At 40.3% G+C, this 17,487-nt stretch overlaps 1 protein-coding gene across 1 annotated transcript; it reads left to right on the top strand.

Moving 5' to 3' along the window:
• The first annotated feature begins 5,597 nt into the window (after positions 1–5,597).
• On the top strand, positions 5,598–16,840 carry LOC131592351 (heat shock 70 kDa protein 14-like). The gene is made up of 14 exons (XM_058863795.1): positions 5,598–5,698; positions 5,785–5,865; positions 5,968–6,050; positions 7,086–7,134; positions 7,936–8,029; positions 8,156–8,246; positions 9,030–9,134; positions 9,715–9,876; positions 10,275–10,430; positions 11,627–11,729; positions 13,241–13,453; positions 13,841–14,014; positions 14,893–14,963; positions 16,196–16,840. The coding sequence occupies exons 1-14, from the start codon at positions 5,642–5,644 to the stop codon at positions 16,272–16,274; spliced, it is 1,518 nt and encodes a 505-aa protein (XP_058719778.1). The 5' UTR covers positions 5,598–5,641; the 3' UTR covers positions 16,275–16,840.
• The last annotated feature ends 647 nt before the right edge of the window (positions 16,841–17,487 follow it).

Below are 17,487 nucleotides of genomic sequence, written 5' to 3' on the forward strand. Positions count from 1 at the left end.
ATTCTGTCATTTAACCAGGGCTTTCTCAGAACATATAACAAAGAAGAATGGTTCCAGATGCCATTCTTTTCCTTTGCATCCCCACAGCTGCTGACCAGCTATGATGCCCACAGCAAGAACTAAATTTCTCTAAGTGAATTGTAAAATCTGTTTAAAAATTCTTTACATACAACAACAACAAAAACCTTAAGCTGAACAGCAGAGATTGCCAAAGGAATATTAACAAGTTAGCTAAAGACAGGGATCATTAACACTTAAAAAAAATATATGACTGCTCTGTAGTTTAAAGAAGAACTGTAATTTCATCTTTGAGCTTTATAGATAACAGTGGGATTGTGGGAAAGGAAGTAGTTCTGTCAGCTCTGCATGAATCCTATTAACACTTTTTTTTTTTTTTAATAAAAGGAGCTCAAAATCTATCACCACTTTGATCTCAGTTCAATAAAGCTAATCTTAGTGTTGGTTTTAACATGGACATTTAATTGCCTTTAATCACCTCCTGCAAAAATCAATTTAGTTGACATGATACTGACCAGGACTGGTCAGCAGAGATAAGAGCTGTGTTCTAGCTACTCCATCCTATTACACCTCTAAGCAAGCAACTAATTAATGTGGTTATCCTCAGAACACCCTTGGGAGGAAGGAAAATGCTGCTCTTGTTTATTTGTTGGTTTGGGTTTTTTTTTTTTCAAATGAAGAACAGCAAAATCAAATGGCTTCCACAAGATGACATGGTAAATCTCTGACAGTGCACAGAATGAGCTCCTTGTTTCTAGCTGGCACCCTCATGCCTAAATCCATTCTTTGCCTACATTAATCACTATCTAGTCTGATGCTGATCATAACCTGTTGTGGTAGTCATCTCTTCTTAAAGTGCTGGTTTAAACACTGCTCAGTTTTCATAGAATCATGGAACTGTTCAGGTTGGAAAAGGCCTCTAGGAACATCAAGTCCAACCTTTACCCCAGCACCATAACCCCAAGTGCCACACCCAAACACCTTTTGAAAACTTCCAGGGATGGCGATTCCAATGCCTGACCTCCCTTTCAGCAGATAATTTGTTCCTAATATCTAATTCTAATCTAAACCTTCCCTGACACAACTTGAGGCCATTTCCTCTCATCCTTCTGTAGTTACCTTTCCCTGCAGAGTATGAAATTCATGGCAGCGCTCAATGAACACAAGGTTTTCCACAGAGAGCACAAAAGTGAATTTCAGGCATACTTTACCATGAAGTTTGCTTGGAAACCTCTGAGCTTGCCTCATGGCATCCTTTGTAATTCATGTCACAACTTAGATCTGCATTATTATCCATAGCATTTTGCATTTACAGAGCATCCTCCAGCCAAGGATATCAGCACACTTCCTATCTACTATTAAAACCTTCCAACATTCCTGCAGAGTGAACTTGACATCATTTAAGAGATGGAAAAACTGGAACACAGAGAGGGAAAAGGACAAAAATATGCGGATTTGCACTTTTACTGGGGGGGAAGCGGCATGCATTTTAGAAAGTTCTCAAGCTTGACAAGAGTAATGAAGCTGTTTAGCCAACTTGGATCATCACAGGTGTGCCCAAAGATGATAATGCCTAACACAGTCAATAGCAATTCCCCAAACAGCAATGAGAATATTATATATTTTTTGTTTTATTAACACCAAGTGTACAATCAATTATCTGCAGCATGTGCTTGTATTTACTCTACGGTAATTCGTACAAATTTGATTTCCCTAATAGCCAAATTTCAACAAAGCCTTGTCAAAGGTGACTGGTGTCAGTTCTCAGTTCTAGCCTTGGAGGGTGTTTGCCATGTTTAATTGGCCTTCAGTAGCTCCTTGCTCCTGTCAAAAATAATTCACAATTGGCTGAGTGGCAGCAGAGAAGAAATGTACCAGCATGACCTGAAAGAGATTCCTGTTTTCAGGACATTGTTTTCAGTGGAGTCATGGGCAGATTCCCTTGGGATACTTCAGTGTGGGTGAGCAGCTCATTCAAGGAGCACTCATCAATGCCCCAGGTACAGTTTGGTTGCTTCAGGTTGTAAGAAAATCAAATTTTCCCACTTTGCGACTCAAGTCTGTGATGTGGAGTGCAAAAAAGAGTGGTTTATTTTGAAAGCACTCCAAGGTTTTTCAATTAAAGAAAGAAAACTACATTCTAGATTTACAATCGAAATCAGAGATGTTTAATATACTCTATGTCCTCTAAAATATAAACCAATCTTGGGATACTATCTAATAAGCACTCTGGTGTGAGTAAAAGAAAATTAATCTGGCTTCAATTTTGCTGCCAACCTCCCGAGCTGCCAAACAGACCGAGTGCTGCAGGTAAATTGTGGCACTGCGATTTCATGCAGCAGTTCTGCCACCTACAGGCACTGAGAGCAGCTCGGCAAGGGCTTTCCCTGCCAGACTTCCTATGTGCTTCTTTTATTTCGGTCTGCTGAGGGAAGACTCCACAGCAGTCAGCCCCGACCTTCGACCCATACAAATATTTTGTTTCACCTATTATATATTAAGACAAGTATTTAACTAATCTGACTTACTAATTGAGCTTGCTTCTTCCCTATCATTTATATACTGTGGTTATGAAAAAGGGATCCTGAAATCTATTTCATTGAGTGACTTCTGTAATGGGTGGCAAGTGTTAGAGCAAAGCCAGAAATAGCTACAGCCTCCACCAAAGCCCAGCAGCTTTGGAGGTGATACACAGACAGACCCTCCTACACCATGTGTGCCCAAAATAAGCATTGCAATGAAAAATGATGGTGTAAGCACTTAGGGGAATTTAGACCATGAGCTTGAAAAGCTTCTTTTTATACAAAGTGAAATGGAAGTTTTCTAACAGAGATGACAGTACCTCCAGTAAGACTGTGTAATCTTACACCTCTGTCTTGGGGAAGGAGCTGTTTTCAAAGCTGGGGGTAAGTGCCACACAGAGGATTCCAGGTCCCTCACAACCAGACTTTGGCAAAGCTCTCCAGAGAATCCTGGCCACTGTGCTGCCTCTGTTCACATCCTCAGACCAGAGATGATCACAGGCCACAGTCTTGGAGCTGCCATCTTGTGCCCTTGAAGCTTAATTTTCTGAGAATTAAGTCAGAACACACACAAGATAATTAAAATAAGTTCTCTCATCCCTCTTTCCTTACCCCAAGGGACATTTTAGAGTATATATTATTTACCAGCTGAAAAACCATCTTTGTTCAATAGAGACACTTGCTTCCACCTTAAAGGCATTAAAGGGGGCCTGTGAGAAGGATGGGGACAGAGTTTTTAGCAGGGCCTGTTGCAAGGGGTGATGGTTTTAAATTGAAAGAGGGCTGATTTGTGTTAGATATGAGGATATAAGACTGCTCTGGTTTTTGGATGGCTGAGAGATGTGCCACAGCCCAGAGAAGGGAGAGCTCTGACACTGTGAAAGGCTTGTGCTACTGCTTTTTCAGCTGGAAAATAATACTAAGGGGTTTCATCAGAGTACCTGGCTAATTCTGAGCTGAGTCTGATGTACAGTGGGTGTTTGTTGGATGTAGGTGCCTGGAGGTGTGCAGGACTCTAGACTGTGGCTGGGTGTTTCTCCTCTTCCCGGGTCAGAGAAATTGCTCTTGCAGAGGTGTGCAAGACCAAATTCCAGACCCAGGCTGCTGATTCCACTTTTTATTTAGAGATGGGTTGTTGCCCCATCTATCAGCTCACTCAAGCTCAGTGCAGCTCCTGAATTTCCCATTAGATAAGAGCAGTTCCCAAAAACATAGGAAGGGCACAGACAGACAAGGGCTTTTCACTCCTCGGCAAACACCACTTGCCACCACAAACCTCTGCCAAGGAATTTCTTGCCTAGTATGCCTCAGGTTTGCTTACACCTGGCAGGAACATTGACTGATTTGGCTAAGATAAGCAGAATTTCTGTGCATCCATATAGACATGTCTATGGCATATATGTGCTTAGCTGTGTAGGAGTTGTTACCATAAGCACTTGGTAATGCACAGATTACACATTCTGGCTTGGGTTCTAAATACCAGTATATTGACATAAATGGTACAACTGGTATTAGGACTTGGAGGAAAACACAGGGTAAATATTCTTGGTTTCTGTACTGGGGCCTATGTTCTCCTTTACTCTCACATCTTCAGTGTCTCTTTCCAGACTCCCTTCTCTTTTCTTTTGCCAAAAAGCTTCACAAGGAGCCTCCCTCCTCCCCTCCACTTCTACAATACCTTTTTCCAGCCCGCACTGCTCTCTCCTGCCTACCCTTCTTCTCTTTTCATTCCTCTGTTTACAAGAGAAGACAGAAAGGAGCTACAATTTGGACATACTCCAAAGGTATTGTTTCCAGTTGTATAGGCTTTGCCTTTGTCACGCTGCCATCATCTCTGGAGCACAGACTGCTGGCATCTGAGCTCCAGCCTTTGGGCACCTTCAGCAAGCTCAGTTAGCCAAAGGAAGATTGTCCCGTGACTTAAGAACAGTGGGATCTGTTCTGGGACAGAAAATTCCTTTGCAACATCGAGTAACACCTTTCACCTCTATGTGATCTTGGTTCCTTCCTTTAACCTTCAACATATCATTTATAAAGCAGGATAAGGACAGTCTTTGTTTCAGAGCAATGCAGTGAGATGGCCCAGAGGGACATTTAGACTCACTATGGAAATGAGATGCAAATGAGCACCTAAAGGTACACAACTGCTGTCACCTGCACAGCGTGAGGATGCAGATGTGAGGTGACTTGTCCTGTGATAACTTTGCAGGTCATTTAATGGGGCCACTCTGAGGAGCCTTTGACACACTGCTCTGGCCAGGATGAAGTTCTGTTTGAATTATGCTGATTTCCCCAGGAATGATTAGAGATAATTTTTTTCTTCCCTGTCCTGTGGCATTGAGAATGACTTTCTCCAGCAGCAGTGTAGCGTTATGGGACACTGAGCTTTGTTTTCAGGCATTGGTCATGCCTTGTTAGATGATGGAAAACCAGCACTTCAGCTCAACCTGTAGCACTAGATACAGAGATATTTCTGTAATATAGGAAGGTTGGACATTAGGAGGAATTTCTTCACAGGAAGGATTAGACAGTGGAACAGGCTGCCGGAGGAAGTGGTGGAGTCAACATCCCTGGAAAAGGTTAAGGAAAGTCTGGACATAGCAGTCAGTGTCATGGTCTGGTTGCCAGAGTGGTGTTCAGTCACAGGTTGGATTCGGTGATCTCAGAGGTGTTTTCCAGCTTAATGGAAAAGGTAGAAAAATATTCTCGAATTCTGTAATTTACGTGTCCTTCCATGTGCTTCACTGACAGCAATTAAACCGCGAGAGGCGCCACTGACATAAACCACAGACACGCTTGCTGCTTTCTCCTCTTTAACCTCCATTTTCTATTTTAATTTCTCTAATTCCCGCACTTTATCTCCTATTTTCTCGCCGCGCGGGCGCCCCGGGTTAAACGAACCCCCACGGGCCCGCCTCTTCCACAGAGCCGCTTCCCGCCAAAACCCGCGCGCCTCGCGCGCACAGTCTGCCCCCGTTACTATGCGCGATGACGCTCCTCGCTCTGCTTTTTCTCATTGGCTGTCCCGCCGGTGACGTTACGGCGCGGCGCGGGATTGGCTGGGAGCGGGCCGCGCGGAGCACGTCGGGGCGGGAGGGGCAATGGCGGCCATCGGGGTGCACCTGGGCGCCACCTGTGCCTGCGCCGCCGTGTACAAGGTGAGCTCTGGGCCCGCACCCCGGGGCTCCCCGGGGCGGTGAAGCTCCACAGGCTCACGGCTGTGCCTCTCTCTTTCTCTCCCCAGGATGGCCGCGCCGACGTGGTCGCCAACGACGCCGGGGACCGGGTCACTCCCGCGGTCGTGGCGTTCTCGGAGAGCGAGGAGGTGAGGCTGCCCCTCCGCCGGGTGGTGTGGGGAGGAGGAAGGGAGGGGGCTCTGTCTGTTACTCAGTTTTTCCTTTTTTATTTTCATTTATTTTCCATTCAGGTTGTTGGTTTAGCTGCGAAGCAAAGTAGGATAAGAAATATTTCAAACACTGTAGTGAAAGTAAAGCAGATCCTTGGACGAAGGTAAGAGAACGGGCGTGAAAGAGGCGGTGAGAAATTTTTCTCATTTAAAGCTGGTTTAACGTCTTAGCACTAATACTGAAAACATCTCTTTAAAAAGTCATTTTGTTATCATAGAGTCACTGAACGGTTTTGTTTGGAGGTGATTTTAATGATTACCTCCCTTCCAACCCTCTGCCATGGGCGGGGACACCTTCCCCTAGACCAGGTTGGTACGACGAGCTTCTTAGCCTGTATTTTCTTCCAGCAGCAAAGAGATGCTTCTGAAAATAGAAGAGAAGAAACATTTTGTTTTAGGTCTGAACTTGTCTGTGAAAATCAAGTTGTGGAATATAGTAAGAAGTTGCATATATGTTTTTCATAGATATTTAAGTTTCTTAACTATGATTTCTTGTCACCTGATTGCTTTTCTGTGTGTAAAAGCCTCTGTGGTTTTGTTTGCGTGAAACTTTGTGTTGCTTTTATTGCAATAGTGAAACTGTTGGTTAGTGCCTGTTGTGATTCCTGTTAGTAGAGCTGTGGTAATTTGCACTTGCAATTGCACTTCCTAATTGCGCTGCCAATCACAATGGCAGTAGAACTGAACCTCTTGGGTTGGAGTTAACATCAGAGATGTGACAAAACTTTTTAGGGATGAGCCAACTGTGTGTTACAGCCCTTTCATTGACAGGAGGTGACAAGATGTTGCCCATTCTGGTGTATTTCTCAGCACTTCTCAGATGCAGAACTTCACTGAAATCCATTATTATGTTCATGGGGGATAGCAGCTTAAAACAATGTGTTGGGGTTTGATTTTCCTTTTCCATGCGTAGCAGATGTTTTTTCAACCATAAGTTTTGGTAAAGGAGAATGAAAGGTGACATCAATTAACTGGCTTTTCTATTACTCTATAAATGTAACTGTAGAGTGAAAACAGGAACTTCAGTTCAAATATAGCTTGATGTGTTGGAGATGTTAAAAGGTATATCAGCAAGATGCACTTGTCTAATTAACCTTGAACATGCGATTAATTTTGTTATTTTGAATTTTTATGGACAGCTCTGGTGACCCTCAGGCAAAGAAATATATTGCAGAAAGCAAATGCTCTGTGAGTATGATGATTTGTATAATTTTATGCTTTCCTTGTCATTGTTTGGGCCACACCATGTTCGTGTTCTGTAGTGATCAGCTCTCACCGTATGATGTCCATTTGCTGCTCTGTGGAATGTTTCTGTTTTTAGGCAGTAGATAACCATGGTCTGGGGTCTGCCACCATGATACAGTTAGTTCCAACAGAAATCTTTTTATCTCTTGGCCATTCTCCAAAGGGATGGATCCTGATATATTTAGGTAATAGCATTGTGGTTTTTCTTAGAGCTGGTGGAAGATATTCAAGTTGCAGCACCTTGTGATTAACATCTTTAACCAGTTGCTTTAATCTCAGTATTTAATTTGCATAATACTGTCCTTGTTGCTAGAAAATTTTACGGAACAGGAGAAAATTATCCTGAGAATTATATTTAAAATGAAAGAGTGAAGCTTTTCCTGGGTTTTGACTGTTCATGTTGGTGTGATTTTAGAAATAGCTTGGGTTTTTCTTACGGAATATATCCAGGAGTGTACTTTTGTTCTAAACATTGCTTATGTATTCAGGAAAACTTAATAGAAAGGGAAAGTCTAGGTTCTCTGAGTTCTTAAATGTCCCTGTTGTGTCTGTCGTATGCTACAGGTCTTTTTGTGATCTTTGTTAAGCATCTTGAAAGTGTTTATTCCCTTGTAGTAGAATACTAATGCAGAGAGTGTTTACACAGCCCAGTGCTTTTTACTTTAAACAGAGCCTAAATTAAACATTACTTTTTGTTATTAACCAAATTACTGTCTAACAGAGGTATGTTGGTTTTGCTTACAGATAATTGAGAAGAATGGAAAACTTCAGTATGAAATAGATAACAAACTTATTAATCCAGAAGATGTGGCAAAACTAATTTTCAGTAAAATGAAAGGTATATAATAATTAAATTCATAACACGCTTTAGCTTTTTAAGCTGTCCTTTTATTTTTAAGATGTCATACATTTTTTTATTTTTTTGCTTTTACTTACCATGCTCTCTGCCTGTGTTTCTAAACAGAGACTGCCCAGTCTGCACTGGGTTCAGATGTGAATGACGTTGTTGTCACTGTACCATTTGATTTTGGAGAGAATCAGAAAAATGCCCTTGGGTAAGAGCATTGAGATTTTTCTGTCATTTTATGGGCCTAAAACAGAGAGGCTGGAAGATCAGCAGTGGGAATTCTGCTGCTGGACTTCAACTTGCGACTGTCAGTCAAGATATTGGCATGTTATTTAAATTGGGAAAATATGAAAGCAAGAGATTAAATCCTGAGTTGAGAAACATTTAATGGAATTTGCTGATTCTTTTGTGACCAAAAGGAAATTCTGAATCACTGAAGTGAGAGGAAATTTTGAATGCATCAATGCATAGATCCTCATTTCAGATCAGAATCTTCAGTGACCCCTTTGAAATGCTAATAGTTTCTCACCTTCCTCCATAATTTCCCCTCCCTGCCCTTCATACTCCCCAAAGTGGTGCTACATGACCTCTTGAGGTCTGCTTTGTCAGAATACAGAAATGGAATACGTACCAGTTTTCTACTTGGAAATTCTGTTTGGAAACACTTTGCTCTAACAGTTCCTCAGTAAGAAAACCTAAGCATGCTTAAAGCTGAGCATAAATGGCAGCCCTTTCATTTAAATGCCATGAAAGAAGTACAGCAGGCCTAAAAGTGTTTTCTTTGAAAATGAGAACACTGCACATCCAATTATTTGAAGAACACAGTAGCAACTGACTTTCTTGGTTCTGTTCCAGTCACTCAGTCTTGTTAATGCCATGCTATAAACAAGGTATGATCAGATGTCACATGTAGTTCAGGTGAAATCTTAATAATGTGTGACTGCAATGAGATCATTAAAGTAAAATGAAATGCTGTTATGGCTCATTGCAGGGAAGCAGCTGCAGCTGCTGGGTTCAATGTTATGAGATTAATTCATGAACCATCTGCAGCTCTCCTTGCTTATGGAATTGGCCAAGATTCACCCACTGGGAAAAGGTAAAATCCTAATGTTTTACTTCTTTTTAAACTGCTGTACTTCAATCCAGAGAAGTCTTAAAATGAGGGAATGCTGTGTTGCCTTAGCATGAGGTTTCTTTTGCTGTTTTCTCTCAATCAAGACAATAAGCATTTAGAAGTTGTAATTTTGTAGTGCAGTAAATGCCTTTGTTTTGGTGTTTATACTGTGAGAATTGTCTTTAAAGATTTGTCCCCAGTTTCCAACTTTCTGTTTGATAAGCTGATTGGCTTAAAAAGAATAGCATTCATTTTAAAACGTATTTTGGCATAGCTAGTTTTAATTGTGGGAGATGGGATCATTTTACATGGGCTGGAAGAACTAAAGCAGAGGTCCTGCAGAATGCAGTAGGTGCATTCTGGTTGTCATTATGAATATACAGATAATTCACTTTCAAAATAGCAAAGCCTGCTGTCAGTTTGAACTCTTGCTCTTCTTGTTTGGTATTTCTTTACCATTCTCATATACTTCTTGTCTGATTAAAACCTTCAATAGATGGTGGTTATCTTTTGACAATGTGTCAAAATTAATGCTACTTTCAATATTCTTTTAACGTGGTAGCAACGTGCTGGTTTATAAACTGGGTGGAACATCACTTTCTATCACAGTCATAGAAGTAAACAGTGGAATATATCGTGTACTCGCTACAAATACAGATGACAGCATTGGTGGAGTTTGCTTCACAGAAGCTCTAGCACAACACTTAGCTTCTGAATTTCAGAGGTAAGATTTGAATTCCAAGCATGTTGCTGTTAGGACAGGATCTTCATTATGTGGTGCTTACTGAAAAAAAACAACAATCTAGCAGAATGTCTGGGAGTGAAATGGTTCAAGTAAAGACGATGCTGAAGGAGCAGTCAGTTGTTTGGGGGGAGTTGGAAGACTGGAACGTGCCTGAGTTTGGGTGGATGTTGCCTGAGGTTGGTGTTGAACTGTAAGGGCTCAGCTGTGGACTCTGCAGTGTCGAGATGTGTGCAAACTTTCAGTAGTGGCATTGTAGTTAATATTGAAATGTTTGCCAAAAAAAAAAGGTCAAGAGCTCTAACCTGTTTTTCCTTTCAGGAAAGAGGTCAAATTCCTGCTTCTTTAAACTGGTATCCTCTTTTTTTTTTTAAATACAGGTCTTGTAAGCATGATATTAGAGGAAATCCCAGAGCCATGATGAAGTTAATGAACAGTGCTGATATTGCAAAACATTCTTTATCAACCCTGGGAAGTGCAAACTGTTTTGTAGATTCATTGTATGATGGATTGGATTTTGATTGCAATGTGTCCAGGTAAGGCAGATCTTGAAGCTACTGAAATCTTTCTAGGTGGTATCATGGATGTTCATCCAGTAAGCTTTGCTTTCTGGTGGTGTTTATTTTAGGGAAGGAAGTAAGATAAAAGGCAGATTTGCTGTTTCGTGTGGGTGGTGTGTTATGCTGCAATGTGTAGTGGTCAGGGCAGTCACACTAACAGTGTTGCCCTGATGGTTAGAAAATGAAGTGCAAAAGGCACAAGGAGACTGCATCTTCGGAGTCTGGTTTTTGATGGGTGGGGAGTAGATACTGTAATGAATCGAGGTGGCTGTTTCCTTCCCCACAATGCTTTTGTTGTTGTGTTTTCCTTAAAGAAAATGTGACTTGTGGACTCTTCATCTAAATGAGATCCAGAATGGTAGGAGTCCTGGAAGTCTTGATGGTGCCTCTCAGAGCTGGAGTAGAAAGATATTTTCTGTCTTTTTGTTCCTACTGCTGTGTCCTACTAAGTCTCTTTCCCATGGGATGATCTCTTACTGAGATTTTTAGCTCACTTTGATTGCTCTTCCAGGCAGCAGCAGCTTTAGCAAAATGAAACAGACTTTTCCATTCCAAAACTCCAGCAGTTGAAGCTGCTCAAGTAAGGCACAGCATGTTTGAAAGTGTGAGAAGCAATACTGTGTGACTGGGGTCGGCTCCTTTTGGATCAGGATGCCAGTTGCAGACTTTGATTTGTTGTATTCGTACAGGGTAGAACTTCGCTTGCAGGCTTGAAAGAGACAAAAGCAAGCACAAATTTGTTTTTTAATTTGCTTAATCTACTCCCTGTGTGAAAATCAGGACACAGCTTGATTTGCCTCTAAAAATTGAGTCCTTGTATCCACTTGAAGCATCATGAAGCAGCTCCAGGATTTTTCTTTATTTTTTTGGCAAGAGTCAGGACAGCAATACCAGTGTTGTCAAGACAACAATACTTTTTTTTTTTCTGTAGAGTACAGTGAAGAATGAATGTGCATACTTGTAGGTGTTGTTGATGGAACTAATAGCACAGATACTTCCACAACAACAAAATCACTTGAAGATTAATGATGGGAAAAGATGATTTTTTAAAAATCCCTTAGTACCAGCTGGAGAACTAAAGTATATTCTATAAATTATTGTTCTTCTATTTCAGGTATTTGTCTCTAATGGATGACATGATCTTTTTTGAATGTTTTATTTTTCTCTTTTAGGGCCAGGTTTGAACTTATCTGTTCTTCACTTTTTAGTAAATGTGTAGAAGCAATTAAAAAGCTCTTGCAGCAAGTTGGATTTACAGCAGATGATATTAATAAGGTAATAATAGAAATAATTTGCCTGTAGGACACTTCCACACGAACAATGCTTATGGGCCCTGTTTTCCTTGCGGACTGAGATTATTTCATGATATATTTAAGTAATTTTGGCTGAAATCCAACAAAGTCTATGATTCAGGGTCTTTAGAACTGCTGTATTTGCTTTCATTTCAGGTATTTGAAGTTAAGCATAAGGTAGAGTCACATTCAATTGTGTGTTTTTACTGCTGCGTATTGAGTGGGTGGGGAGGATTTGTCTCCATTTGGTGTGTTGGTGTAACTCTGCCCAAGTTCCAGCTGAGGAGTACCTTCCTTTAAGTTCAGTCTGTGGGCTTTGTTCTGCCTTCATTGAGCTGTGGACAGGGTTTGCTGACACTTCTGAAGAAAGGCAAAGTTTTGACTTAAAGTTGAACAAATCACTAAGTGTCCACTTGGTGCATGTGCTCCTTGCTGGCTTAAAAATCACATGAGGTGCCAGACCAGAGAGTGCTTTAATCCCAAAGATGTTGAGCAAGGCAGCAGACATTAGATCTCTCTTGCCTTGGTGTAAGAGAGGAAATTCATCTCACCCCCTTTGTAGTTGTGCTTGCAGTCATTGCTGGTGGAATTGGCTCATCAGGTCTGCAACTAAAGCTGCCTGGTGCTTTCAGTGACACTTGATGTTGTTTTGGACTCTTATTACTCAGTCTTAACTCTTATCTTTCAGACTATATTTGTTTGCTGTGTCACATCTCAGTTTCTCAGATGGATAGTGAAGTATGGCCAGGCCACTGTTCAAAGAATGGCTTTTGTTTTCTGGTGGCAGTGGTTTTTCGGTGGCCTTTTAGGCTCTCAGGCTTTAATGCTTTGGATGGAGAGCTGTGGGATGCTTTAGATGTAAAAAGAAATAACTTCAAAGTTGTAAACTAGGTTGATGTTTTACATGAGGAAAAGTGGGAGTTAGCTTTGTGTCCCAATCTGGCTGATTTCAACAAAGTCACTGCAGTAAGACATGGATTTATGGATTGCTCCTTCCTACCCATACATGATGGAAGGGTGAGTGGAAAGCAACACAAGTTACACCATGGGAAATTTTAGGTTCCAGGAAAGGAATATGTAGTATGACAGAAATCAGATGCTGAATTAAGGGCCTACAGAGTCTGTGGAATATGTATCTGGAGGAAAGATCCTGAGCAGCCTGTTGTAACTGTGCCTGTTCTGGTCAGGAGGTTGGACTAGATTACCTCTGGAAGTCCCTTTCAGCCTGATGTTCTTTTTGTGATGAATTTTTCAATTTTCAAAATGTTACTTTATCTAGATGATTCTAGCTGTAAGAGAAAAGACACGTAAAAACATATTTCCTTTAATTTCAAAAGCAAAAGTATCAGAAGTCAACCAAAGATTACATAATTTTTTAGTTCAACAACTGCAGATGATAAAATATCCCAGAGCAGTTTGCATTTCTGCACTGCAGGGTGTGACCTGTTTTATTTCACAGAGTAAAGATTTGAAATTATTCTGATGTGTTTCCAGGTAGTTCTTTGTGGTGGGTCTGCTCGAATCCCAAAGCTACAGCAGCTGATCAAAGATATTTTCCCAACTGTGGAATTACTGAATTCAATTCCTCCAGATGAAGTTATTCCCATTGGGGCAGCCATAGAGGCAGGAATTCTGCTAGGGAAAGAGAATACCTTGTTGGAAGAAGATGCACTCATTGAGTGTTCTGTCAAAGATATTCTTCTTAAGGTAAGACTAAATTTAGAATATTAGAATTTTTTTCCACTGCAGCGAATATATAGCATAATTATGTGTGATTGATGTTAGAAAAACAGCATTGTTTTATTGTTACTTCTACAGATTTGCTATGGATCATCAGTATATGGTAACTTAGGTTTATTGATAAAAAATTGACAGGAAAAACTAATTTTAAGGGGAGATAGATTGTATCTTTCCTATAATAGCTAGACTTCTCATTTTTAGGAATGCCAGGGTTTTTTACTTGCTGTGATGGTAAATGTGACAGAGGGAATGAAGCTTGGATTTCTTTTCTTGTGGACCATTGTTGTAACACCTCCAGCTCAGTGAAGCACTTAAAGAAAAACATGAACTGTATTCTTTTTTATTTTCTTTAAGGGAGTAGACGAGTCAGGGGCTGACAAATTCACAGTGCTGTTTCCATCAGGGACACCCCTGCCAGCTCGAAGGCAGCACACCCTGCATGCTCCTGGAAATATTTCCTCTGTGTGCCTGGAGCTGTATGAGTCATTGGGGAAGAGTCCCATGAGCGAAGAAGAGAAATTTGCACAGGTGAGTATGTGCACACTCCTGTGTACTTTAACAGCAGCCACCTGGAAATCAGTTGGATCTGGGGGAAAAAAAAGTGGAAACCAATTCCACCAATACCAAAACTTGTTGTTAGAAAATTACAATGACATGCATCTCTTTGGTATTGATCTTTTAAATATTCTTCTGGATATGCAAAATATAGAACTACCTTGTAAAGAAACTGAAGTTTCCCTTTTGAATTCCTAAACGGCTGACAGGGTTTGACACTTGGCACTACTGTAATAAGATCACCTGGGATGAGAGATCTTTACCAGTTATTCCAGTAGTGCACAGATCCTTGAACATTTTAAAAATAAAGCTGATTAAGAAATGGCATACCTCATGTGTTGATTACTTTTTGATCTTCCTAGATTGGACAGGATCTTTGATCTTTCTAGATTGGACAGGTATTAAATATTGAATTTTATTTATCACAGTGGTAAGATGAAATCAAGTGAGGGTTTAAAGTTGTTGGTTAGGAGTTAACCTACAGAGAGAAAACAGCTTTTTTGAAACAGTTATTATATGTTTTCCTTGGAAAGCATTGGGGAAGGGGCAGATGTGTCTGAAATTGATGGACTATTTAAGATTGTTATTCCAGCTTAATTCTGCCCAAATATCTTTAAAGGAGATAGGGAAGGGATGTTACCTAATAATTTCAGTACTGATTCTAAAGGACACTGTGGGACTGATAGGTACTTGCTATCTCAGGGGTAGATCCTGAGCCAAACCACAAAAACAATAGTGGAAATAGCTAAAATGAATGAATTTTCACATCTTAGCTGTTGTGTCACTTACCTTGAACTGCACAAGAACTTGAAGAACCTATTATAATCAAGTTTTGTTTTTTTTTTTAATAGATTGTACTCCAGGATTTAGATAAAAAGGAGGATGGCCTACATGATATACTAACTGTTCTCACTATGAAAAGGTACCCAAAACACTTGTTGTTCTGCTGTTTACCCTGCTATGTCACACTTCTGACAAGCAGTCTTTGCTCCTGTTACAGAGTATTTAAATATTTTTGAGAAATTTCAGCATTTCATTGGCTGTGGAGTCCTAGCAGAGGTAGATTCTGTAGAAATGTGGGGTTTTCTGCAGTACCTTTGGTGCTGTCACTGTTAGATTCCTAAAGAAACAAAGCTTAATACAATCATGTAGATTATTTTTAGTAACTTCTGAGCCATTGATCAGTTTTAACCATGCTTGAGAGCAGTCAGGGTCTCAAACCTCCTGTGGAAGTGGGTTGGGTAGTTTTGCTGAACGCCCACACTCTTGGGAAAAAGTGAAGGAGGTTTTGTCTTTTTTAGATACAGAGGATCGTAGAATTTACAGTGACTTTGTCCTTTCAGAGGCAGAGTTGTTAAGCAGAGAAACAGTGCCATAGGAAATTTCTGCTTGCGATTTTTGCTTCAAAATAATTCCTTTAAATATGTTAGCTATCAGGTGTATTAATGCCTGTTAATAGAATTCACCTGAAATGCCTTGTTTGTCATACAGAGATTTATACTGAGCACTGATAAGGAAAACATTTTGGGGATTGTTCTTTTTGGCAACTCTGTCATGCAGAAAAAGAGCATTATTTGGAAGGAGGTTTAACTAATATTTAGGTGAAAAAGGGAGAGGAAGTTTAGTATAGAACATCTATACCTAAATATTTTGTGTGACTGTATGCCTAGCTGAAGTAGGGCTCAATATTGTTTCTTAATTCTTGGATTTTTACAATTAAGTTTTTCCTTGTTGAAGGAGATACTTGGAATTTAAAGACTACTTGCACTTCAAAAGCCAAGTTCTCCTGCTATGACAAGACGTGTTTATTAATCCCTTGCTGTTACTCAGGTCTCACAAGGAATATTTTGAATAATATTACCACATATACAAAATTAATTACAATATTTAAATGTGTTCCTAGTTCTATTCCAGCATATGTTGAGAAGATAGATGCTTTAAGGTCAAGAAGTGTGTATTAATTATACTAAATTAAACTTAATTTCATAAGCCAGTTTCATCTGTGTTAAAGCAAGTTTGTCCCTGGATATTTTGATGCTGACCTGTCATCCTTTCATCTGTGTGAAGACTATTGTTTATCCTCTTTGGCACATGCAGTAACGTAGTAAGTGTTGTGTTGAGATAATCCTAAACATAACTCTCTCTTTTATCTAGGGATGGGTCCTTGCATGTTACCTGCACGGATCAAGATACTGGAAAGTGTGAAATCATCACTGTTGAAGTGGCATCATAGTCCATTTTGGAAATCAACATTTTTCTAACTTTATTTTTGTCTCTTACTGGCTTTTCTGCCAAAGAAGTGACTCTATGTGATGTCTCTCATGATTCTTAGAGGACTGTAATAAACTAAAGTAAAATGCCACCAAGTTAATTTGCCACCAAGTCTGTTTAGAGTGTGGTGCAAAACATTAGTCAAGACATGTGAACAGCAGATCATTGAAATATCAGCACTTGATTTACAAAATGTAAAGCACAAATGCTTGTACCAGTGGTTCATCAACAATGAATGCATATTACATAATTTGAAGATTTTTCCTTGACTAATCAGGTCTTGTACCCATTCAGCCAGTGCATCTGTGGCTTTAGTAGCATAGCTCTGAACCAGTGAGAGCGAGACTGGTGAAAATACACTCTCTGGTAATTGTACTGGCATCCTGTGTCATCTTGATATTGCCCAAAACCCTGAAGGTGGAGCCCATTTGTCCTGGCCTCTTGAGAAGGCAATTTTAATTTTTTTTTAATTTGTAAAATTTTTTTGTGATATTACCTAAAATAATGTAAGAGTTAAGTGTGCTTATTTATATATTATTAAAAAATACATTTTTTATGCAGATCCTGGCAATCTCCATTCTATGTGGCACTGTTTTAAATCTGTTGTCATACATTTGTCTGAGTATAAGCTGGCAGGTTTTTTCAATACCAAGATGGAGCAGGCAAGTGTGGTTATGGAATATGAAGGTCTCAGCCTACAGTGCAGTTGAGGGACTGTTCAATGCACTGTTCAATGCTTACAACAGTATGTTACCTTGTAAAATACTGGAAGTGTCACAGAAGAGCCTCAAAAATTAAGAGAACAGAGAGTGTGTTCATCAAATGCTGTGTGGGTTTGAAGAGGGTTGTATTCCATTACCTCGGATTTGAAGCAAACTTCAAAACCTCTTCAAGAACTGCCCGGAAGGAGCCTTCCTGTCTGTGGTTGTGTGGGAGAAAGCCCAACAGCATGAGAGGTTGTTCACTCCTAAGCTGTGACAAGGGAGGTTTGGGTTGGACAGTGGGGAGGATTTCTTCACATGAAAGGTAATTAGCCATTGGAATGGGCTGCCTAGGGAAGTGGTGAAGTCGCCGTCCCTGGAGCTGTTTAAGGAAAGCCTGGATGTGGCACTCAGTGCCATGGTCTGATTGACATGGTGGTGTTTGCTTATAGGTTGGACTTGATCTCAGAGGCC

Source organism: Poecile atricapillus, chromosome W, assembly GCF_030490865.1.
Source record: "Poecile atricapillus isolate bPoeAtr1 chromosome W, bPoeAtr1.hap1, whole genome shotgun sequence".
Classification (NCBI taxonomy): Eukaryota; Metazoa; Chordata; class Aves; order Passeriformes; family Paridae; genus Poecile; species Poecile atricapillus.

Bases quoted from the DNA above. Each gene is read 5' to 3' on its own strand.
- LOC131592351 (XM_058863795.1), top strand. From the start codon at position 5,642: ATGGCGGCCATCGGGGTGCACCTGGGCGCCACCTGTGCCTGCGCCGCC. The intron at 7,135-7,935 runs GTGAGTATGATG...TTTTGCTTACAG, and splicing joins TTGCAGAAAGCAAATGCTCT to ATAATTGAGAAGAATGGAAA. The intron at 13,454-13,840 runs GTAAGACTAAAT...ATTTTCTTTAAG, and splicing joins TCAAAGATATTCTTCTTAAG to GGAGTAGACGAGTCAGGGGC.